Genomic DNA, 24,920 nt, shown 5'->3' on the forward strand with positions numbered 1-24,920 from the left:
ATGAAAAAAAAAATCAAAACGAATGCTGTATAGTTTATTTGATTATTGTTCAAGCTGTAAATGTTTTGCTAGAGTTTATATTCTACAAAGAATAAATATCTTCATGAAATCTTAACACTTGAATATGTATATGGAGAAAGAAATAAACTTATGAATCGCAGTGAGGCTGTGGGGATTTATTTCTTTGTATCTACTGTATTTATAACTTCAAGAACAAACACTATGAAACTTTTAGTGCTTAAAACAAACTTTGAATTAAAAACGCATGCACAGAACAGACATTGTTTTTTTTTCTTTTTCCTGCTTCCTCCATACATCTACCTTTCTTCCATCCATTGGTATCATCCTTCCTTCTTCCTCTGTTTGAGCAGGAGCAAAATGTCGGCTATTTCATGAAGTGTTTCAGTCTCTTCTGAGGGTCTGTTGACTCTGGTGGCACACACGACCTCCTCCCTTGCATCTGAGAAGTGTTTCATCAGAGGGCCACCTTCCTGCTGCCCTCTGTTTGCTCTGCCCTCTTCATTCTCCTTGTCTAAATCAGAAAAAAAAGAAAGCAGGCAAATGAGTGTTTAATAAAAATCTGAATTCATTTCCCTCTGAAATTTCTCTGCACCCACATGAAGCGACACATTCAGTCATGTTGTACCTCCTCCATCAGTCAGAAAGGGGTTGATGGATCTCTGTAGGAACGCTTTTCCGTCTCTGGTGTTAGCAGTGAATTTGTTTATAATGTGGTAGCCTGATGTGAATCCAGCCTTCTTCTTGCTCCAGGGTGTCTGCTTCCCTCCGCTCCCTGTGTTTCCTGATGAAGCTGTGTGTGTGTTTGGCTCTGCGGCAGTATCTGCCTGCCTCCCTGTGGCGGGCTGTTGTACTGACGCGTCAACAGGTGGCAGGTACAAGTTGAGGGCTGTTGGCGCGCCGTCCGCAACAAAGCGGCACTGAGTCGAGGCGTCGCATGTCTCAGCTGCAGGGATGTTGTCGGCAGTTTGGGTTCCCGCATCTCGAGTTTCACAGGATGTTTTTTTGCATTTGCAAAGCTCTGGGCTCCGAGTTTCAGCCTCAGGGTGAGGAAATGCAAACTGAGTTGTGCCACTTCCTATCTGTTGGCTGGTACTTCCTAAGGCTTTATCTGGGCAGGCCACGTTCTCCATAACTGCTCCAGCAACTCTGAAGCTTGTCTTGGATTTTATAAGTGGGGTGGGAGGTCTTGGTTGGGACTGTCTGTCTTGTGTTCCCTGGTTTGTTGGATCTGCACAACAGACTTGTTCCACATATGAAGAAGAGAAAGCCTGGTGACATGGATGGCTGTAATCATCATCCTTAAACACAGTTAGAAAAGATGTTATTTTATTTTAGAAGAAACAAACAGGAATGAACCACATTATTGATTTTCAGTGTTAACTATTGATGAGGGCTGTTAATTAAATGATCATTTACCATGTAGCTATTTGGAAATTTAGTTTCATTTCATGTGTGTTATTTTATGTGGCTTTTTAATGGACCCCAGGAAGAGTAGCTGCTACTAGTTGTAGCAGCTAATTGGGATCTCGATAAAATAAAAAAAAATTAAAAATTTGTCTGCTAATACTATTTTTTGTACGTGTTCAATTTCAAATTCTGCAGAATCTACAATCAGCAGCAACAAGTCGGACCAATCATCCCAGTGTAACTTCACTTACATTACTTGAGTCTGAACTGAGGTAACCTCCTCCACAAGAGCAGTTTGGCAAACATCCACAGCCATTCATGTGGTCAGTGTTGTGTCCGGGACATGCTGTGGGATTAAAACAGACGTCTATTCTTTTTTTTTCTTCCACCAGCACATAAACTATGAATGGTTAACAGCTGGAGATGCTGAAGAAAAACTTACTGAAGTTTATGTCGCCACAGTTGGAGAGCTGAGGAAATAGAGATGATATGTAAAAGCATACACAACGTGTTGCTGATAAATAAACAAAAACCGTAGAAAGCTCTGTGCAGCAGCTTGTGATGTTTGGAGAACCATGATACATTTTCCTAGTGATCCACCCAGGACTGATAATTATTGTTTGTTTTCTATCAATTTAATGTTTATTCCATGGCAAAGACAGACTCTACCACTTGGTGGCAGTGGCGGGCTTCATGTGTTGATGAGAGCTTACCTCCATTCCCATGGTCTGTGTGTCAGGGACGGTTCTGACAGAGAGAAAACCCGACATAACAACTTTAGATGATAATGGATATGAATAACAATAAATCATTTGCTTATATGTTAAGTACAGTGGCTTACTGTGGTGCAGAGGCTTTTACTGGTGCTGTGTCCTTGAGATATATCTTAGATTTTGCACTCCCAAAATGTGAATCTGAAATAAAGTTTCATGTAAACCTTCAGAAATATAGTGCTTATCTGAAGGCTTCAAGTAAGATTTACCTTCTCTTTCAAATTCTTCATTACTGAAGCCCCTAAAGACGTCCTCCTCAAACTGCTGTTCAGTTTCTGACTGGTTAAGCGTGAAGTCCAACATTGACTCCTTGTCATCTGGCTGGTTAAGACAGAAGCTGACCTCATGCCTCAGGTCGCGATGCTCGGATTCGCTGTGATGACACACGTGTGGTTTGAATGGTTACAAAATGCCCAGTTAATTCACAGACAGCAAAACATCTACACTGTGGTAATGGTAAAGTAGTAGTCGTGGTCTCACTCTGGTTCTGGATTAGCAAACAGGACTTGGGCTGCTCTTGGTGTCTCCTGTTGGTAGAGGGGTGGGTTTGATCCACAGAACCAGGGCATGTTGTCTGTCATACCTCTGGGCTGGGAGAAAGGCTGAAACTAAGAAAATAAATGCAAATTAGATTTCAGCTTAGCATCATTATTTAGAAAGACAGACTGGCATTAATGAAAACAAAAGCAGTCATTTGATGTGGCAGTTTGCCATCATGCTTTACTCAGGGTGTGGACAGGGTGTGGTACTTTTTTAACCAAAGCAAAATATTACATTAAAGCCAGATGCAAATTAGTATTCTAGTAGGCTGATATTTTCCTATGCGCAAAATCTATGATAACCTGTTTTACAGTACCAACATAAATGTAATTGGAAGCTCATCAACACTGTCTTGTGGGCAGCATGGAATAAAGTTGTTATATTAATGTGTAATATTTCTTCAAAATATAATATTCTCTTTTCACAACCTTGATGTTCTCCAGGCCTGAGGTGTCCCAGAGTGGAGAGGACCTGGGAGGAGGCAGCTGTGTCTGTGTCTGGTTTCTCAGCTTCAGGGGGAATATTCCTGAGGAGAGCAGTATGAGTTAGGCTGAATTTATACACGTATTTATTTACTTGCAAGTCTGATGTATGAAAGGTTTCACAGCACCACCTTGGCCTGAGGAGACTGATGAGGTTGGTGAGAAGGGGCTGAGTGGGCCGGCTAAGGGCGGCAGATAGTCTGACGCACTGATGTCGGAGAAGGCTGACTCCAGGACAGGTGACAACTTATGGCACAGAAAAATTAGCAATTTTGGTAACATTTGTAAATGTTGAGCAAAAATTCTTGAGATAGAAATGCAAAGTACAATGTGACAAAATGCAAACTAACTAACTTGGCGACACTTGAACCCCGGTGGAATAACCTGTGTTCTCTTTGTCGTTCCTTGAGCACTATATATAGACAGAATGGATACAGTATGTCATCTATTATTCATATAATAAACCACAACTGATAACTTGTGCTGCCTCGTGCAGTTTGGCATTTGAAGTGGATTCTAGTGCAATAACAATGGATGATTTGCCCTAATCACTCCAGCTGTACCTGCACTGAGGCTGGCTCTCAACAAGACTCAGCTGTGATGGAGAGCAGGGGCTCATGGGAAGCACCAGGGGCTTATTTTGCCTGCTGCATCCTGATTTACCGCCACCAAACACCGCAACTTTCGGAGGATCTGAAGAGCACAATGACCTTTTACTGCCATGATTTGCCATAATCAGGCATCAATAATGAAACATACTGGAGGAGACAGGTCTGTAATCATATATTCTCAGAGCATTCATTATGCAAAACAATGTTATCTGATGCTTTACTATTTAGAAATTACTCTCCTGTAGCCTACTGTAGATTCTGCCTGATTTCTCACTATAAAACACAGTGGCTGTACTTTATTAGGTTTAAGGATTCATTATACCTCTGAAAATTGTATAATGTCAGCAATTTTGGCTTCTTTGGAAGATTTTGGGTAAATGTAACAGTTCTGAATTGTGCCTGATTGCACTGACTAGCTATCACTAGTTCTCACCTTTCTTTTCTTTCTTAGCAGCAATCTGGTTGACAATAAACAAAGTCACCAGGTCCATACTAACAGAACCGCTGCGTCCAGGGGATGCTGGCTGAACTATTCCCATGTTTTTCAATTTCTGTTGCATCTTTCTCTTTTCAAAGAACTCCTGGGGGAAAGAGCAAAACTTTCATTTGCAGATGGACTCACAGAGAGTAAACGACTCGTGTTATTATCATAATGATAATGTAAAAAACAGAAGTTATTATTGTATTTAAATAAATAAATAAATACACAAGTTATTATTGGGCTGTCACCTTCTGTTTTTTAGCCTCGTTCTTCACTAACCGGTTCCTGTAATGAGAGGTCACAATGGTTTCACTTTGCTCATATGACCTAGCTTTATTTTACCAACGTTTAGAAGCTAACGTTAAGGTTAGCATTAGCCGAACAACCTACCTCGAACCTCCGACCCAATTCATTTTTCAACGGCTGTAATTATCTAAGAAGGAAAAGGAGAAAAAAAAACTCCACCTAAGTGTTAACGAAACAACTACAGGTGGTGTGTGTTGGAAAATTCAAAGATTGGTAGCTTCATGTTGTTGACAGGTAAGTTAGCAAACCTGAGCTAAAGCTAAAGCTGTTAAAATAAGTAAGGTGCGCGAGGAGGAGGAACAACCACTGTGTCTCTCCACCATGCGCCACTCGGAAATGGTCCTAAAAGTGTAACGTTATTGATATCTGTAAAACCCGGTACAGATTCATGTTACTGTAATTACTGTTTCAACAATATATTTTCCTATAAACAATTTCTTTTGGTTTCATATTTTACAAAAATTGGGCGAAATTACAGGGATACAGTGTAAATATCTTCTTTTTACAGTCTATGGTAAATATACAGTAAGTACAACAGTCAATGTAGTGGACAGACACGGGGGTGAATTTACTTGCTCCATCACGCAACCAATCCTGTTTTTGCCGTGGGCGCGACCAATGAAAAAAGCCGCTGCGAAAGCACAAAACGGAAATTCGTAGCGTCAAGTTAGCGGAAACAGAAACAGTCAGTGACGACGTTATGAGAACTGAGTTAAAAAATAAAAAACACAACTGTAACAGCGCTATTCAAATATACATGTCGGTTAGGACGTTGACTTTGGTGTTTTATTTTGACAGTTACAACCGGAAGTAGAGTAGGAGCCGTTGTTTCGCGCTTGACTCTGGTACCAGAAGGAGCAGGATGTAGCGGTACATGTTATCGGGCTCGCCTCACATCAATCCAGCCATCAGAAGTCTTTCCGTCTCGATGTCGACGCGGGGAGTCCGGTGTAGGGGATGGATGTTGTGAGGATCGTTGGCAGAGTCGACTAACGTTTGAATAAAAATGTCAAATATCCTCGATGCGGCGTCCAAAGTGAAGTGGGACCGCACGGCTGCGGCGAAGAGAGCCGTGTTCCTGGCGGCGGCTGTGTACGGTGTCAAAACACTGTACCCCATCATCTGCAAACAGCTCAGCAAAAACAAAGATCCGAGGAATAACCGCCGGCTTTCCAAGGCCGAGAACGGCTCCACATGCTCGGATAAAACACGGACAGATGTCGCGGATCCCAGGAAGACATCCCCCGGGGTAAACGCAGCATTTTTCAAGCAGATCCTCGAACTTGGTAAAATCCTTTTCCCCCGGCTTGTGTCCAGAGAGCTCGGTTTGCTCTCCTTGCACTCGGTGGCGCTGATATCCAGGACGTTTCTGTCTATATACGTAGCGAGCTTGGACGGAAAGATTGTCAAAACGATCGTGGAGAAGGAGCCCAGGAGCTTCATCCTCCAGCTGGTCAAATGGCTCCTCATTGCCATCCCTGCCACGTTCGTCAACAGCGCCATCCGGTACCTGGAGTGCAAACTGGCCCTGGCCTTCCGCACCCGCCTGGTGAACCATGCCTACCGGACCTACTTCACGGATCAGACCTACTACAAAGTTAGCAACATGGACGGGAGGCTGGCCAACCCGGACCAGTCTCTCACCGAGGACGTCATGATGTTTTCCCAGTCGGTGGCTCATCTCTATTCGAACCTCACCAAGCCTATCCTGGATGTGATGCTGACCTCCTACACCCTGATCCAGACCGCCCGCTCCAGGGGGGCCAACGCCACGGGCCCGACCCTGCTGGCCGGGCTGGTGGTCTTTGCCACGGCGAAGGTGCTGCGCGCCTGCTCCCCCAGGTTTGGGAAGCTGGTGGCCGAGGAGGCGCACAGGAAGGGCTACCTGCGCTATGTGCACTCCCGGATCATTGCAAATGCTGAGGAAATAGCTTTCTACAGGGGACACAAGGTATGCAGGAGAAATATGTATGATTTATTCACTATGCTGCAGCATTATGAGCCATAGTGTGGTGGTAATTACCATATTATATTTCTTACTATAAAAGTCCAATATGATGTGATGATAAATCTGTTTGGGTTTCTTCCATGTTTATTTAAAGTCCACTGCACACAACTGTACTATATTTTACATAGAGACCCAGAAACCAGTCAGTATTGAAGGACTCGCTGGTGTCGACCTTTATGTATGTCAACATTAATTTGATATTTTGATGTAATACAACTTTATTTAGGCACCACATGAGTAGAGTATGCATTTAAAAAAGGGGTAGGTAGTGTATTCTTTTTTGACATGGTGTCCCTCTATGAGGCTCACAAATCAAGATTATACACCAGCTGATATTGTTTGGTGGTGGTGCAAAAATAAATCCCCAAATAAATGTGCAAGCAATCAACTGCCAAACAGGAACTCACAGGGTAAATTCCTGTTTGAGACCAGCCTTAACTGCGTTAAAAACATTTAACACTCTATTTATCCTTTATTCCCTCTATAACATTGTCACTCCTAAAATCTTGCTATACTATGAACAACATGACACATTTGAGGTAATCTGGATTAACATCAAGTATTACAAAGTTAATATAATGTCATAACCCATGCACATCCAGGTTGATTATTGCACACACAGACAATGCACATCCTGCACAATCTTCCATCGCAAAAAACTGCATGAAGTCACTGTTGTGCTGTTCACTGTGATATACTATATACACTGCTCATGACAGGTGGAGATGCGCCAGCTGCAGAAGTGCTACCGGGCCCTGGCGGAGCAGATGAACCTGATCCTGTCCAAGCGTCTGTGGTACATCATGATTGAGCAGTTCCTCATGAAGTACGTGTGGAGCGGCAGCGGGCTCGTCATGGTGGCCGTGCCCATCATCACAGCCACCGGCTTCGCTGACAACCGTAAGAGAGGCCACGAGGCACGATGAAATACAGACTATGTTAAAGGTCCCATATTATGAAAAACAGGTTTTTTCTGGTCTCTACATACATAAACTGGTCCTCCCTGAGCCTACCAACTCCTACAATGAGGAAAGCAAACGGGTCCTGTATCGACTCTGCAGCCCACCGACTGGTAAAACGGTGCTAAAACAGGCTGTTCAGATTCAGCTCCTGTGGTGATGTCACGACGGGAGTGAGGCCGGCCCCTCAGCGCGATAAAACCATAGACTGTAAAAAGAATGGACGTAGCGTCCGTGACGTCACCCATTGGTTTTGTGGAGTCGTTTTTGTGACTCAAATATGGCGGCCTGAACAGCGCCATGTTGGATTGGCCGGCCGAGAACCCGCCCACTGGCCTCGAAGCAGCTGTCCACGGAGCTGCTCGGACCTGTCACTCAACGTTTCCGCTCCCTAATTGGCCAGAATTTTAACCTAATAACAGTAAAACGGTAGAGTTAAAAAAAAATTCACCCCCCTCAGAGTGTGTGCGGTTGTAGAAACTATCGATTGAGACGAAAAAACGTTCTGACACCAGGCTTTTAACATGTTTACTGAGGATGTAAAGTCGGCAATTTTAACATGGGGGTCTATGGGGAATGCTCCCTTCTGACACCAGCCCCCAGAGGAATCCGAGGGGATTGCAGTTTTTTGAACGCGGAAGTGAGCTTCACTTCTCAGACCGACAACTGCCCCCTTGGATAAAACGCCTACCACGTCTATTTCTATGGCTGCAGTGCACAGCAAGAAACTCCTGAGCTAAGTTGATGAAATACCGAATTTTAAGTCATAAAGTGGTAATAATCCTTGCTGTGTACAGTAACCATGTTACTTAAAGGTACAGGCACAGAAACAGCTTGTTCTCAGTAGAGCTCATTTTAGCGACTTTTAGACGGCCGACATTCAGGACCACGGATCAGTTTGGGGCAATACATTTCGAATACAGTTTAGTTGGACGTCTGACAGCTGAGTGAAATTGAGTAAAAAGAGTATAATATGGGATCTTTAAAACCAAAGCTCTCTCTTAGCATCTCCAAAACCAACAGCTACTGCTTCCTCCTCAAGTAAGAGAGAGTTTGCATGTGTGAAACAGTCAGAGCCTCTCACACCTCACTGATGACATCTCAGCAGCAACAAAAATAAAGCTGTAACCAAACCCTGTGTTTCTGGCGCACCACTGTCCCATCGTCACGGCTCGTATTTAAATCACTTTATTTCCATGATATTGTAATGCTCACTGGCACCAGGATGGGGGTGTGGTGCCAGCTTGTTCGCCTGACTTTCGGTTATAATAAAGTTTCACCTGCTTTGGTAATCACTTGTGCAGTGTGACAGTCATCTTAATCCACCTTTCTGGATCTCTGCAGAAACAGCAGACGGTCAGACGCAGGTGATGGTGAGTGAGAGGACGGAGGCATTCACCACCGCACGTAACCTCCTGGCCTCAGGGGCTGATGCCATCGAGAGGATCATGTCCTCCTACAAAGAGGTGAGGACACAGCAGGCTATCTATCTATCTATCTATCTGGAGGCTAATACAGAAATAGAATATATGTTCTATAAATCAACAAGCCATGAATTGTCCATAGTATCATAGTCATTCATAAAAATCACAAGTTATTTTTGGATGTTCCTGCCCCATCAGTGAATGTAGCCATTCAAGAAAAACGATGAATGATTTAAATCAATTTATTGTTTGTCATTTTCAAGCAGAAATGTCAGACATACTCTGGTTACCAGTTCCTTTCAAAATGTTTTTACTGTTTCCTGACATATCATTTTAATCAGCTGTACTTATGAGCTACTACAATATTCAGTATGGTTTTTTACACACTTGCAGCTTTCTGTATTTGTTTTTCAATCAGTGCTGCAAGGGAAATATCAAGGGAACTGCCAGAGATGGGAAAAAAAAGGGATAGTCCAACATTTTGGCAAATTGTCCCATAATCCCTATAGTTTTAGGAGTAGGTTTGTTTCCTTTAATTGTCGGTGCAAGCTATTTTTAGAATGCAGAACCGGGCCGCGAGCTGCTCAGTGCTACGCTATGGAGGCTATTGGGATTTCTTGGTTTCCCTCATCAAACTCATCAAATACACAAAAAAACAACTCCAAAACGTGGTGAATGTGCAGGTCACAACTTGTCCACCAGAGTGTTTTGGAGTTGTTGGATTGTGTATTTGATGAGTTTGATGAGAAATCCCATTAGCCTCTGTAGCGTAGCTCTGAGCAGCTCACGGCTCTGCTCCACCGTTCTTAAAATAGCTTGCACCAACAATTAAAGGTGACTCCTACTCCTAAAAACCAGAAATGTTGAACTATCCCTTTAAACAAGGCCACAGGAGGAGCTAGGTTTCCACCATGATGATACTTATGCAATTTAATGTGTCCAAATGACTTGTCAGGAGAGTTTCAGATAAGATGAAGCAGGGGTGTTATGTAATTGGCCGGCGTGGTGGAACAGATGGGTGGGTGGGAGGGATGAAGGCAGAGACAGGATGATTGACAGACGTGTACTGTACATCCATCTTTCTCCTTCCATCCTTCCACCCATGTTGAAACTCACTGTGTGTGCCCAGGAATGTATCTGAGTCTAAAAGACTGAGAAAAGCAAAGAAAGAACCCCAGTGAATGAAAGTCCTTGTTCACCGAGGGCCAAATCCCTGATCTCTCGTTGCATTTTAATCCAAAAAAAAAAAATAGCGAGACCCATTCATGCATTCCCTCTCTCTCAGGCTGCATTTTGAGGTCCATAAGAGGATTTGGCTGCAGCACATTTGTGCTGAAGCTGTATTGCAGTGCAGCCGGTTTGTGCTTGTCTCCTTCTGATCGTATGCCCACCCTGTGTTTTGGCATGTATGTTTTTTTTTCAAACTGTCCTGTAATTCCCTTTTTGTGAAGTATGTAGCACTTAAGCAGAGTGTCAGGTGAAGCTGCACAGCGTGCCGGCCTGTGTCTGCCGTGACAGTTTCTGCCGTCTGAGCTTGTGGTGAGGAGGAGGAGGAATTGAAACTTTTTTTTTTTTTAAGTCTAAGTGGTTGTCTTCTGCTTCCTTTTCTCTGAGTCACCTCTTTTCAAAACCTTCCCATTGTATCACTTTTGTCATACCAGGGACGGACACACATGCTGTCAGTTCTGCCAGCAAATAATCCTTAAACTTCACTGCTGTGAAATTGAAAATAAGAAAATATGTGTGTTTTATTTCAATAATATGCAAATCTGTATGCCATCTCATTGCAACTACCCCCGGAAGGTGCGAGTTTTGGCCTGCATGCAGCTGCAGCCAGTGTGAGCTGAATACAGTGAAGCAGCAGCAAGCCCTTGCATGCAAGGCCAAGACATGTGCAAGTGTGTGTGTGTGTGTGTGTGTGTGTGTGTGTGTGTGTGTGTACTGTAACAGGCAGCAGGGACGGTGCACATTCCTGAGGCAGTGGGCCCTGCTCACTCTGCCTATTTTAATATGACAGTCCACAGGATGGGAATTTGTTTGTTGTGTGTGTATGTGAGTGTGGGTGGTCAGATGGTCCTCTGACATGTCCCAGCTCATGGTGGTTTGTTACTCATCCTGCAGATTTGGCTGGTTTTGTTCTCCCAGAATTCAGCGCTGTCTGTCTCTGCATTTTTATTTTCCTTGTTACCGTTTTAAAAATCTATGTAAATGTAAAAATGTTTGACTTATAGTCCAACTGTTCTTTCATGTCACTGTAGGTCAGCCAGCAGTGAGTGTGTGTGTGTGTGTGTGTGTGTGTGTGTGTGTGTGTGTGTGTGTGTGTGTGTGTGTGTGTGTGTGTGTGTGTGTGTGTGTGTGTGTGTGTGTGTGTGTGTGTGTGTGTGTGTGTGTGTGTGTGTGTGTGTGTGCGCGCGCCCAGAGCTCCTTCTCTGGAAGCTTAGCCTGGCTGTGAATAATCCTCCATCTGTTGATCTTTCAACCCACACTTCTGCATCTCTCCCTCACTTTCTTGCGTCCTCTCTCTCTCTCTGTCAGCATGTGCTTGGACAATTTTGGGGGAAATGAGGGAGAGCCATTGTCAGATGTTCTGGCCTGATTCATCATAGTGATCATACCTCCACACTTACTCATGGGAACAAGACCCACAGCAATATGCACTTAATCAGAAACAGACCTCATAACTAACACTGAATGCTAAGGGAATTGTCTTTAAATTGCCTAAACCATGATATCTAATAACAGAAAAATAGTTCTATTTCTACATAGTTCTGGCAAATGTGTTTGACTGTTGCTACATAGTTAGCGTTAGCGCATTGGCATCTGTTTACTAAACCCTAACTATAAAGGCAATTTTGAAATGTATCTTAATATCAGACTATTGGCTCTATGTGAATTTTCCCCTTATTTATCCCTTGAGCTTCAGGAAAGTGATGTATCGCATTATATTATCAGTAATGTAATTATCCATAGAAAACTGCAACAAGCTCTGTGTTCTTAATTATTTTTATTTACTTTTTATTTGTGTTTTCACATGAGGAAAGCAGGCCAGCCACCCCCATCAGCCCCTCTTACTTTATCATTTGCTATTTTGCTTTTATCAGTCTTTGAGTCGGTCCGGTCTCTGCAGGCCCACATGGTGTCCATGAATTCCCAGAACTGCTGTTTGTTGTTTAATATAATCAAGCTGAGTCAACAGGCTGTATTGTCTTGCTGCAGGGTGCTGCACCAAGGCCAAAGCGAAGGGCTGATTTTCTCTTGTTTTTTCCTCCTTTCCTGACAAGTTTCATTATATTTGGAAGTGGAGCACCCCGAGCATCTTGTTGCTTATCAAGATATTTGTTTTGCTCCATTCCATTTGTGTTTATCTTCATAATTTTTTGCTGTTAAAATTGATTTCACAAATCTTGTTTACTTAATTAAAATTATTTCCGCTATATTTTACTCTGAGTTTAAAATTAAGGCACACATATATATTAGAATATTCTTCAATCGCCCTGACTCACAGAAGCCATTACGTGTTACAGCAGTTTGTCACAGCTGGGCTTGTGCTCGCTCACACACTGTAAACAAACAGAAGGAAAAACTAATATTTGTGTGTATCCACAGTTTGTATATATAGATAGACTTGTAATTACTTTATCCTTTGTGTCACTGGCTGTACATGATACAAATTTCTGGACAAAAATCGTTTCTTTTAGCTAACAATAACAGTTTGAATGGTTTACCATATTTTAACAACTATTTTCGCCATGTATCAATTTCCTTTAGCTAGTTGCTTAAAATGTTTATGTTCAGATCAAATGATTAAATTCATCCATTTATCTATTACTTTTAAAGCAGAAGTAAGCGATCCGGTGGTTTTGGCTAACTTCCTGTCAGCCGATGGAGTTAGCAGCCCCCGCCCTCGTCCCTACGTCACCACATTCTCGCGTGAATGTGGTGACGTAGGGTCGCCCCTTTATGCAGTTCTCTCTCCTCATTGGATAAAGGTTGTAGGATACAAGGAAAGTTTTCTCCTCGGCTTACAGCAGAGCAGAGTGACTGACAGACCCGTGTTTCAGACCAAACACTCTATATAAGTGATTGCTGTCGGAAGATAGAACTATTTAAAGCAGAAATAAGCGGAATATTTGTGTTAATATAAGTCTTAAATAGTTCTATCTTCCGACAATCACTTACATAGAGTGTTTGGTCCGAAACACGGGTCTGTCAGTCACTCTGCTCTGCTGTAAGCCGAGGAGAAAACTTTCCTTGTATCCTACAACCTTTATCCAATGAGGAGAGAGAACGGCATAAAGGAGCGGTCCTCTCTGTGTGTGCAGCCAAGGGATGCGCGTGAATGTGGTGACGTAGGGACGAGGGCAGAGACTGCTAACTCCATCGGCTGACAGGAAGTTAGCCAAAACCACCGGATCGCTTACTTCTGCTGCTTGTTTACATTATTTAATATATTAGCCATTAACCCATCTCAACAATTTTTTATCACTTCAATCTAAGCATTTTCCCCATACACAATACCTTTAGCTAGGTTAATGATTTTATGTGGTAACGTTTGTTTCAATATGTATCTGTTACTTTTAGCTATTGAAACTTATTTTAACCACATGTCTGTTCCAACCATCTGGCTGTCATTAGTTTTCACTAACTGTTTGAATCACTGCTCTGGTTCTACTGCACACACTCTGAATCACAGCAGATTTGTGTTCAGGTGTTACAGCTGACTCAAGATGTAGATACATTTTTTAAGTCACATTGTAATTGTTTTTTTTTTTTCAGTTTATCAGCTGTAAGATTTCTTCACATACTCTCAGGCAGCTGCAGAATTCCCTGTTTGACAGTCCCTGTGCTCAAACATAGATTTATCCGCATATGGCCATGACAGTGACCTATATTACTGTCTGATGTTCCCTTGCGCCACACTGATGTCCCTTTGACATTTATGACCTTTGACCCCCTGTGTGTGTTTTGGGACAGGTCACAGAGTTGGCGGGCTACACTGCGCGGGTCCACAACATGTTTGAAGTGTTTGAGGACGTCCAGAGGGGCGTTTACAAGCGCTCGTCTCTCTCAGACACCACGGGAGCAGAGAAGAAGAACAAGCCTGAAATGCACATAGAAGGTCCACTGGAGATAAAGGGTTGGTCCGCTCTGTCACACACACACACACACACACACACACCTCCTGTATTAAAATAAACCACCAAAGTTACCAGTCCCATCCTCTGCCTGCTCCTGGCTACTGTTGCTATGTTGGGAAAACCATTACCACTGATGCTGCTGCACATGAACAACTGGAGGCTGTGTTCAGTTAGATAAGCCCATCTCAAGTCAAGCAGCAGTCGGTATTGAATCCATGATTTTCTCCATGGATTTTATGGTTTAAAGTTTGAATTTAAAAAACCTGAACAATAAGCTAGGTTGAAATACATGCAGATCTCTGGGACATGTTTCTTTTCTCTCAGTCTTTGCTCTGGGCTTCAGACTACTACTACTTTTCACATTGCATAAATATCCTTGTGTAAACATCATTTGACCTCAGAATGAATCTCTGTTAGAGAGCAGCGCTAAGCAAAGAGATAAGTAAAGTGATAAAGAGGGATTTTTATTTTTTTTAACCCCATAATTCCTGCTATGTAAGTATTATCCCACCCATATCCATGCTTATGCCTTGGTGCAGAGGGTCTAATCCTTTATTTCCATCCTAATACACAGTCACTCTATTTTTCTGACCCTTATCCATGTCTCTCCCTCTCTTGTGTCTCTAGGTGAAGTGATAGATGTGGACAAAGGCATTGTGTGTGAAAATGTACCCATTATCACGCCCAGTGGAGACGTAGTTGTGTCTTGCTTGAATTTTGAGGTGAGACGGCTCTATCTTCTTCTCTCCCGGGTTACTATCTGCCTGTTTGTTTCTATTGTATAGTGTTTATTTGCTGTGGGCTTTTTACTTAGATGGACATGTGTGAGTGAACATATTGAAAAGCTAGAGAATGCTCCTTTATTCCAACACTACAGCAAAAAGATATTAGCTGATATATTTGCATGCACTCCAAAGTTTCAGCTCCGTCGTCACATCCCCTGGATTTCTTTTTTTTCTTTTTTTCTTGGTGCTGTGTATTATCATTTTAAGAACAATCCTCTGTGGTCTCATTAGGAAAGAGATTTATCCTTTGTGTGTGAGTGTGTCTCTGCCTTGAGGCTGTTGTCTACAGCAGCGAGCAGAAAAGGATGTTGTAGTGCTTAAACTTACACAACAATGCTGAAATTCAGTCACATGTCAGTTTCCAAACACTTCAGATGCTATATTAGGATATCAGTGCCCTTCTCTATATTCATGTAAGCGCTATGTGTAGTGCCCTATGTCCCCTAAGGGGCTGTGCTGTAGATGGACAGATTAAAAAAAAAGCATTTTTATCCATGCTGCATTCAGGGCATGTTCTGCTAATTTCCCTTTCAAACAGAGAAGAAGAGGGTCTGCTGATCTCATGACCCTGTAATTGAGTTAGATTGAGCTTGAGTTCATTGTTAATAACACAACCCTGGCATCTTCAAAGCTGGCGCTGAAGCACTGATGTCAGAGAGACATGTCGTTGAGTTCAAAACTACCAGAGTGTGAGGTCATTCACAGTTAGCTGGAACATGACAAAGAGGCACCAAGCATGAAACATCAGTGTAGTCATTTTCAAAGGTTCACAGTTTTTTAAATGCAAAAACACATTCCAAGGCACACTGTAGGATTGGAGAAAAAAATACCTTTAGCCTTAAAAAGCCTTTATTTTACATAGCAACTAGTTAAAAATCAAAAACTAATTGCCATGTAAAATAAAGGCTTTTTAAGTTTTGGAAAAAACACACCGTAAATTTCCGAAGAGCACCTGAAGACTATCACTAAGAGGACCCAGCAGCACTTCCACTGTTTTGACTTTAAAGGGATAGTTCAAAATTTTGGCAAATTGATAGAGTTGTTTTTGAGGTAAATTCATGCAAAATCGCTGATGCATGTTCCTGTCGGGGGCAGTTTTTCAGCAAGCAGTCTCTGCAATTGCCTCAAAAACAACTCTGTCTCGTAACGTTCCATTATCTCATAGCGTGGTGAATGTGCAGGTCACAACTTGTCCACCAGAGCATTTTGGAGTTGTTGGATTGTGTATTTGATGAGTTTGATGAGGGAAACCAAGAAATCCAATTAGCCTCCGTAGCGTAGCTCTGAGCAGCTCACGGCTCTGCTTCGCCGTTCTAAAAGACAATTAAAGGTGATGAACCTACTCCTAAAACTATAGGGATTATGGCAATGGGTGGGGCGGTGATTAGCTCAGTTGGTAGAGCACCCCCATGTGTGTTGAGGCTATAGTCCTCACTGCAGGCAGCCCCGGTTCGAATCCCGTGTCGGACGGCCCTATCCTGTATGTCATTCCCCCCATCTCTGCCTCCCATTTCCTGTCACACTCTCAACTGTCCTATCGAATAAAGGCATGAAAAGCCAAAAAATATATTTAAAAAAAAAAGATTATGGCAATGGGACAATTTTCAAAAATGTTGAACTATCCCTTTAAATTCATCAAAGTAGAATACTGTGAGAAATCATCAAATTATCACAAAGTGTCACAAGTTAGCTGATGAAAAATTGACAGAATCATTTTAACCGGCTAACATGATGTGAAGCCCGGATTAGTCAAACGTCAAACACATATCAGGAAGCTGTACACTGACGCAAGACGTTGCCATGTGCAGAGTCATGGCTGTGACTTCAGTTGAGGCCCTGACCTCAATTTCTCTGCAGCAAGTCTCTCCTAGCAGCTCATGCTAACAGAGCTCTGTGCTACAGGCACAGTGAGGTTGAGGTCATTATACCGGCTGAGACTGAGCTGCTAGAAGTCAGACAAATATGTTTACAGTGTGCTTTCACCCATAGGTTGAGGATGTTATACAAATATCATACAGCAGAGGTTGTGAGGCGGTGACCAATCAGTGATGACCCAGATAAAATAAAACTGGCTGCTAAAGCGAAAACAAGCATTATAGATAATTGATTAATGACAGATTTATTTTTACTCCCTATATTTGGACAACTTTCACTTAACTTATAAAGTTACATGTTATGGTTTGTACAATGGTCACTGTCCTCCTCTGCTATAACCAATAACACAAAGAACTAATTTCTGTATTAAGGTTGTTTCATATATATCACTCTCAAATATTTTTATTCTAGTCTCATGATTCACATTGGTTTATTGAGGGAAATACACAAGACAGTTGTTACACTGTAGCTTTTCCTTCAGTTTAATTATTGTGGTGCAGTTTTCTTTACTTCAAAGCTGCGTTTTTCTTCACTTTTCTTTAGTTCATGATGCGCTACTGTCTTGTTAGCCTGTTGTAGGTGAACTAGAGAGACATACTTTAGTGACACCTGGCTTCCTAATGTAATTCAGTGTGTGTCAGTTTCAAACTATAAAAGACAGTCTGTATAGAGGCAAAGATGGGAGAAGACTCTGCTTCCTCTGGAGTGTCTACATTTCAGATCTCCTATGCATAATGTGAAACAGACAGAGCACACATTAAAAGCCGCACACCCACTGATACTCTCCATCTCCCATGACTTATTGTAAAGATGCTGACTCCACCCCAGCAGTACTGATGAGTCGTCTCTTTGTTTCAGGTAGAGGAGGGCATGCACTTATTGATCACAGGGCCCAACGGCTGCGGGAAGAGCTCTCTGTTCAGGATCCTCAGCGGCCTGTGGCCTGTTTACGGCGGCCGGCTGCACAAACCCTCTCCTCAACATATGTTCTACATCCCCCAGAGGTATACACAAACACACACTCTCCATTATCACGCAGCAGTGAGATGTAACAAAACAACAGTGGAGTTTTATCATTGTACTGGTGAAACCTACCAGTAACTTAATCTATTGTAACAGGAGTTGTGTGTGTGTGTGTGTGTGTGTGTGTGTGTGTGTGTGTGTGTGTGTGTGTGTGTGTGTGTGTGTGGTGGGCAAAGAGAAACCAGAGCACTGCCTACAGTGAAATATTTACCACCCAGACAAGGCATCAGATACTTTCAGCTACAGCATCAATCACATCATTATACTTATTAGGGCACAACAAATGAAGTGATGAAACTATCTGAGACCTCTGGTCATCATAATTGACAGCTTCACCAGTTACATTCCAGTCACTTGACTGTATCACCAGTGCACTGTCGTCATGAAGTTCCACTGTGCATAGAGGACATGTGACCACACAGTGAACCATTTACTGAATTAGAGGGCTCTAACTAACAATAATTAAGATGATCATTATTATTCATTTTCTCAATGAATTAGAAAAAAGTAGACGTGCCCTTCAAGAGTTTCTCCAAAACTAAGTTAACACTTTCAAATGTGGTGTTTTATGCTCAAAACTGCAAAAACTCAAAATCTTTCCAAGAATATTTGTCATATTTCTTGTCAAAATGTCAAATTTCTAGTTAAAACTAATCTTTTTCCCCTTAAAGGGACAACGAGGAGTTTCTATTCGGTTATAAAAAAGTCTCACGTTAATGTTGATGAATCTCCGCTAGCCACACTTGTTAATGGGCCCATTTTCGATAATCGTTCTGTCTCTATCGTTATTTTCTTATTATTAGTGGTGGCGGAAATGCTGGTCGAGCCGACCACCGTTTCCTTCGTGGCGAGTAATGAGAATAACGCAGCCAAATCGCCGTTTATGGTCGGAGCTACGACGGTATGTGAACCTCTTTGAACCTCTGACTTTAATTATTGATGAATGAAAACATGAGTCCGTCTTGCACCGGTCAAAGAATTTTACGGTGCGCGCGGAGGCTCATAAATGTAGTGTGAAAACGCTTCGCTTTTCCAAAACTCCTCGTTGTCCCTTTAAAATAAGACTCATCACCTAAAAATTAACTCGTTTTTAGATAATTCTCACTTGTTTGAAACAAATTTTCACTTGAAATAAGTAGAAAAATCTGCCAGTGAAAGCAGTTTTTTGTGTGCTTGTAATAAGAAAGAAAAACTTGCTCCACTGTCAGATTTTTCTACTTATTTCAAGTGAAAATATGCTTGAAAGAATTGAAAAGTGTCTAAAAACAAGCTACTTTTTAATGTGATGGGTCTTGTTTTAAGCATAATGAGATTTGTTTTGACTAGAAATGACATTTTGACTAGAAATAAGACAAATATTCTTGGTAAGATATTTGAGTTTTTGCAGTGTATTACAGTACCATCTTTGACACAGTAGAATCAGATTCACATTCACTAAAGATGAGGTGATTATCAGGAATGTTAAGTGTCTCAGCTGTACTTTGCAAGTCATGTTTTCAGAAACTGCCCATTCCACAGGAATTTTTTGTTTGTTATTCTAAATGTTTAACTCTTAAGATGATCAGTTAATCCTCTGAATATTCAGCCAAGTCAAGGCCCGTTGTCCTGAAAACCTTCAAGCTCAGTCTTAGCCCGGGCTGTGTGGAGCTGCAGACTCTGCCGACTCCCTCCTGCAGAGCAGTAAATATTTAATACACGGGATGAGACGGCCACCTGGCAGCTGTAACAGAATCCAACACACTATTAACAACAGAAACAGCAGAAGCACAATGGGTGTCTTTTCCTTTCAGCATTTGTTCTCTTAAGTGTGTAAAAAAAAAAACACTCTTTTGTTCACTCACACCTTCTTCTTTAATGTCAGGAGCACTTCATGTAAACAGGGTGACAAGGAAACACTCAGTGGGTAATATATATGTGTGCGTGTGTGTGTGTGTGTGTGGTCCTGCAGGCCGTACATGTCCATGGGCTCGCTGCGGGACCAGGTGATCTACCCAGACTCGGTGGAGGACATGGCCGCCAGAGGGATGCGTGACAAGGACCTGGAGGCCATCTTGGACATAGTCAACCTCAACCACATCGTCACCAGAGAGGGAGGTAGGATACACAACAGACACACTTTCACAAAGATGTGAGTCGTATGTTTACAAGAGAAAAGCTGAAGAACGTTTTTGGGAACTGAAACTTCCTTGAAGATCATTTAGAAACCTCACAAAATAAAAAGCATCAGACAAAACAACAATCACCAAAAATATCAACAAAATACCTATAACCTATACAAAATAAACAAAGTTACCAACAGACAAAAAACATAAACTAAAATAAAACAAGCAACACACAATCAGACAGAAGAACTGCCAGATAAAACAAACAAAATAAAAGTCAGACAAAACAACTGTCACCAAAATAAAACAAACAAGACATCACCAAAATAACCATCACTAATGTAAAACAAACAAAATAGCTATCGCTCCTATTATAAATCCCAGTCTAATAGATTAACGTCAGTAAGATTTTATCGTTCTACAATAACTACAGGTTATAAACTACGATTCGTATCACATTTGTAACTGTAACTGTGCAGCTTCTCCAGTGTTGTACGATAAACACAGGTTATGCTTGTGTCCCAGCCAGAGGCTTGATCTTATGCACTGGGGTATTACTTGTGTTGCCTAAACTTGAGACTGTGGCTAATTGGCAGCAGCTCTTCTCTCATTGCCAAACAAACAGGCCTATTGTGGAGAACTGACGAGTGTATGAGGCTTAGAGCTGCAAGAAGGCTTAATGTATGAATGGCTGCACTGTGGAAATGTTGAGAACTTTCTTCATCACACACACAGGGATGAACTCACACACATGTAGCAACAGATGTTGGTAAGTATGCAATATAAACATCCTGCCAGGGAGTGTGTATGTCACTGTGGGTGAAATCAGTGAAACTTTGTTAAACAGGTATTTTTGCCCTTATTTCACTTGATCAAATGTAAATTGATTTATAACCTTATATGATATTATTTTGGGGTGGTTTGTTGTTATTCTGTCTCTCTCTGTTAAAATGAACTTGCCATAAAAACTATAAACTGTCTGTTTCTTTGTGGGGGAGCAAGCTTACAAAATCAGCAGGGGATCAAATACTTATTTTCCCCACTGTATCTTTTAATCTTTTATCTTTACCATCTTTAAATAACGTCTTGGTAGCAGGTGATCTCAAACTCATTGACCATCTTCTCCTTGTGTCCAGGCTGGGATGCTGAGCTGGACTGGAAGGATGTGCTGTCAGGAGGGGAGAAGCAGAGGATGGGCATGGCTCGCATGTTTTACCACAGGTAAGGAGAGGCAGCTTCATCGTTGTTTAGTCATCAAACACTCCATTATACAACAGACGTTTGCCTCTAACATGAACGCCCTGCTGTTTGTTTAAGGGTTAGTCTTTCATCTGTGGTGACAATTGTATTGTTTTGTATGCTGTAACTATACAAGCAGCCTCATTAGTGTGGATAGCAATTATCAAAACCTGTTCCCCTGCGTGTGTTAGGCCTAAATACGCCCTGTTGGATGAGTGCACCAGCGCTGTGAGCATCGATGTGGAGGGAAAGATCTTCCAGGCGGCCAAGGACGGCGGCATCTCCCTGCTCTCCATCACACACAGACCTTCCCTGTGGTAAGACCTAGGGTGTGACGATACACTCATCTCACGAGACGAGACGAGACACGAGATTGGGTTCACGAGAACGAGACGAGACGAGATTTTAAGAAAACTACAATGACAATATATATGACTGGACCAACAGACTTTTATTTAACCGAGTTGCACATGCATTTTGAAATGTTTTATTATAACTATTTACATGCATGATGTAAGCATGAGCTTTTAATAAACTTCTTCTTCCACAAATTGAAATTAAAACTAAAATTTATAAAAGTTCAAATAAAATTAAATATTCCTTTCTTTTTTTCAAGTGCAAACAATATTATGTGCAGTGTTTCCTCTTCTTTAAGTAGTGGCAGCGACCCCCCAGTGCCGTTTCACTGTTCGGACCCGAACTATGAAGAACTCAGCTGTGACTGAAAAGCACCTAAACCGAGTCGAGTAGAGTTATAACTGTAGTGGAAAGGGGTGCAAAGTAGCCTAATGGTAACTGGTAGTGGAAACCCTGTTTTACATCGTTTTAACATAAAAAAAAAATAAATAAAAAAATCTCACGAGACAGATTTTTAACGCGACGAGAAATATCGTCGAGTTTAAGTCACACCCCTAGTAAGACCTGGAACAAGTCTCTCCACGTACACCTGAAATTCACAGACCCACCTTTCTTTCTTTTTTTTTTATCCCACTGACATCGCCCCTCTCTCCGCCCACAGGAAGTACCACACCCACCTGCTGCAGTTTGACGGCGAGGGGGGCTGGCGCTTCGAGCAGCTGGACACGGCCACGCGCCTCACCCTCACCGAAGAGAAGCAGCGGCTGGAGGCCCAGCTGGCCGGCATCCCAGTGATGCAGCATCGCCTCAACGAGCTCTGCAAGATCCTGGGAGATGACTCTGTCCTCAAAACAGCCGAGGACTGAGAGGGACAGAGAGTCAGGGAGAGAGAGAGAGAGAGAGAGAGAGAAGGAGGGAGGGAGGAGGGAGGGAGAGAGAGAGGGAGGGAGGGGGAGGAAAGAGGCCCAGAGGGGAAAAGAGCAGAGCAGAGGAGGGGAGAGTGTGGGAGATAGAGAGGGAATGAAAGAAAAAGAAATCTACAGGGGGTTGGGGGGTTGTGAGTACTTTTTTTTCCCGAGAGTTCTTTTTTTTGTGCTCGGCCTCTTCCCTTAAAGCAGGAGAGCTTTTAATGCCAATTCCTCTCAGCTGTCCTTCTCTGTAATCTTCCCTCTGCTCGAGTACAGCCCCTCCCCACCCCTCCTCCACGCAAGGCACATAGATTAGATTTTTAAATGTTTTGGTTTTAGCACATTACATCGACTTCAGGATCATTTTTGCAAAGGTTCAAAGCGGCGGAAATGATAAATTAATCAACAGAATGAATTTGTTAGTTTTGTTTTATAGCACTTTACTCTGCATTTAGAGGGCTGTTCCTGTTTTGTTGTGGTAGCGCACCGTGAAATAAGGTGATGGCTACATTTTAGCTGGAGAGCGTTTTAATATAGAGCCACTAAATGATGCCCAAAACAGTATTCAACTCCCAGTCTACTGGGCTCTGCAGGATCCATGTTTGTTTTTACCTCTTTAATTTAGCAGTAGGTTTTAGTTTTTATTGAACTTAACACGACCTCTTTGTTTGGAAAGGTCAAAAGAGACTATTTTTCAAAAATGTCACAATATGCCTTTGCTTGGTTTGTGTACATAGCCGTAGTACAATCCCTTTCCTTTTACCTCATCGTAGCCCACGTTAGGTTGTACAGTAGTCGGCCCCCGGACCACTGACACAGGCTCGGTTTCAGAGTTACACAAGGCTAGCAAAGAAAAGAGCCAGAGGTCTATTATTAGAGCAATTAGTGACGCAGGTCTGACTCCAAAACTACAGGTTTCTGGTTTATTGAACAAACACAATGAGCTGAAGAGGCCCTGTTCAAAGGAAGAGGAGCGGGAAACCAGCCGGTAGTCTGGTCCGCTCTGTCAACAGTCACACTTCTAAAACTGCGCTGCTGCACATGGGCGAGCAGGTCGCCAGTCAGACAGTGTAGCTGTCAGACACATGTGCTACACACACAGCAGCCACCTGTTAGAGCTGTTCCTCCTCCTGCGTGTTGACACCAAACACACTGGCGTGCCTGCTGCGTGGCAGACACCTGTTGGGACTCTGCTTGGTTGGCAGCGCTGCCTCCAGTTTAGATGCATGACGGCACCGGACAATGAGCTGATTGACTTCATACACATTTGATAATGATGTAAGAGCTACCTTATTTCTTCCCCAGCGTCAGTGGAGGCTGATGATGTTGTCATAACATGCATATTTATATTCACTTCAGTCCTCCTGATTAAATTCAACATATTATTATGTTAGCATACATGAGGCCTTATTGAGTTTAAAGGGATAGTTCAACATTTTTGGCAAATTGGCCCATTGCCATAATCCCTATAGTCATACAGTAGCAGTAGGTTCGTTACCTTTAATTGTCGGTGCAAGCTATTTTTAGAACGGTGGAGCAGAGCCGTGAGCTGCCCAGAGCTATCCTACGGAGGCTGATGGGATTTCTTGGTTTCCTTCATCAAACTCATCAAATACACAATCCAGCAACTCCACAACGCTCTGGTGGACAAGTTGTGAGCTGCACATTCACCACGCTATGAGATAATAACAGAACATTACCAGACAGAGTTGTTTTAGAGGGAAATACATGCAAAACAGTTGATGCGCGTTTCCATTGGAGGGCAGTTTTTCATCAAGCAGTCTCTGCATTTGCCTTGAACACAACTCTGTCTGGTAACGTTGTGTTATTATCTCATAGCGTGGTGAATGTGCAGGTCACAACTTGTCCACCAGAGCGTTGTGGAGTTGTTGGATTGTGTATTTGATGAGTTTGATGAGGGAAACCAAGAAATCCCATGAGGCTCCGTAGTGTAGCTCTGAGCAGCTCACGGCTCTGCTCCGCTGTTCTAAAAACAGCTGGCACCAACGATTTAAGGTAACGAACCTACTGCTAAAACTATAGGGATTATGGCAATGGGCCAATTTGCCAAAATGTTGAACTATATCTTTAATTAAAAATTTGCATATATCATTTTAGCATAAAACGTAGAGGTCAGGCTTTTGGCTCAAAGACACTTCAGCAGATTCTTGGCCTCTTGACTGACGGCTGCCCTGAGGTCCTGGTGGGTTTTTTTCATTTGCTGTCAAAGTTTGATTATTTCTCCTCATCTAGCCTCCATGTTTGTTACCAGCAACTTACCTGAGGTTGTGATACTGTGAAATTGGTGATTTGTTCCGTTAATATCATACTTATGAGAAACACTGTGGTGATTCTAAGCTGTGGCAGTGGCTGCTTACGTTCAGTTCATAGGGTGTTGTTTTTTTGTTTTTTGTTTTTTTCTTGTGTGGTTCAGACCTGTGTATGTGCTCGCACAGAGACACTGAGGAGCAGGAAGCTAGG

General features: G+C 42.5%; 2 protein-coding genes across 3 annotated transcripts; one reads left to right on the plus strand and one right to left on the minus strand.

Moving 5' to 3' along the window:
- Window positions 1-28: 28 nt before the first annotated feature.
- On the minus strand, window positions 29-5,341 carry redic1 (regulator of DNA class I crossover intermediates 1). Of its 2 annotated transcripts, XM_085769802.1 has the most exons (16): window positions 5,194-5,341; window positions 4,706-4,748; window positions 4,564-4,600; window positions 4,268-4,415; window positions 3,787-3,916; window positions 3,578-3,635; window positions 3,355-3,469; window positions 3,170-3,267; window positions 2,682-2,809; window positions 2,411-2,574; window positions 2,270-2,342; window positions 2,142-2,175; window positions 1,871-1,898; window positions 1,680-1,774; window positions 647-1,319; window positions 29-532 (listed from the first exon to the last, which is right to left on the minus strand). In XM_085769802.1, exons 2-16 carry the CDS (start codon window positions 4,726-4,728, stop codon window positions 342-344), a joined length of 1,995 nt encoding a protein of 664 aa, XP_085625928.1. In that variant the 5' UTR covers window positions 4,729-4,748; window positions 5,194-5,341; the 3' UTR covers window positions 29-341. The 2 variants fall into 2 exon arrangements, with proteins under 2 accessions (XP_085625928.1, XP_085625929.1); XM_085769803.1 differs by lacking the exon at window positions 5,194-5,341 and having other exon boundaries at window positions 335-532; window positions 756-1,319; window positions 4,706-4,939.
- A 111-nt stretch (window positions 5,342-5,452) lies between these two features.
- Window positions 5,453-23,921, plus strand: abcd2 (ATP-binding cassette, sub-family D (ALD), member 2). Its single transcript, XM_085769800.1, has 10 exons — window positions 5,453-6,572; window positions 7,349-7,529; window positions 8,933-9,054; window positions 13,987-14,149; window positions 14,778-14,872; window positions 17,669-17,814; window positions 19,782-19,927; window positions 21,072-21,156; window positions 21,366-21,491; window positions 22,193-23,921. Exons 1-10 carry the CDS (start codon window positions 5,628-5,630, stop codon window positions 22,395-22,397), a joined length of 2,214 nt encoding a protein of 737 aa, XP_085625926.1. The 5' UTR covers window positions 5,453-5,627; the 3' UTR covers window positions 22,398-23,921.
- The last annotated feature ends 999 nt before the right edge of the window (window positions 23,922-24,920 follow it).

This window comes from Trachurus japonicus, chromosome 23, assembly GCF_045865225.1.
Source record: "Trachurus japonicus isolate A0001 chromosome 23, Traja_1.0".
In the NCBI taxonomy this organism is placed as follows: Eukaryota; Metazoa; Chordata; class Actinopteri; order Carangiformes; family Carangidae; genus Trachurus; species Trachurus japonicus.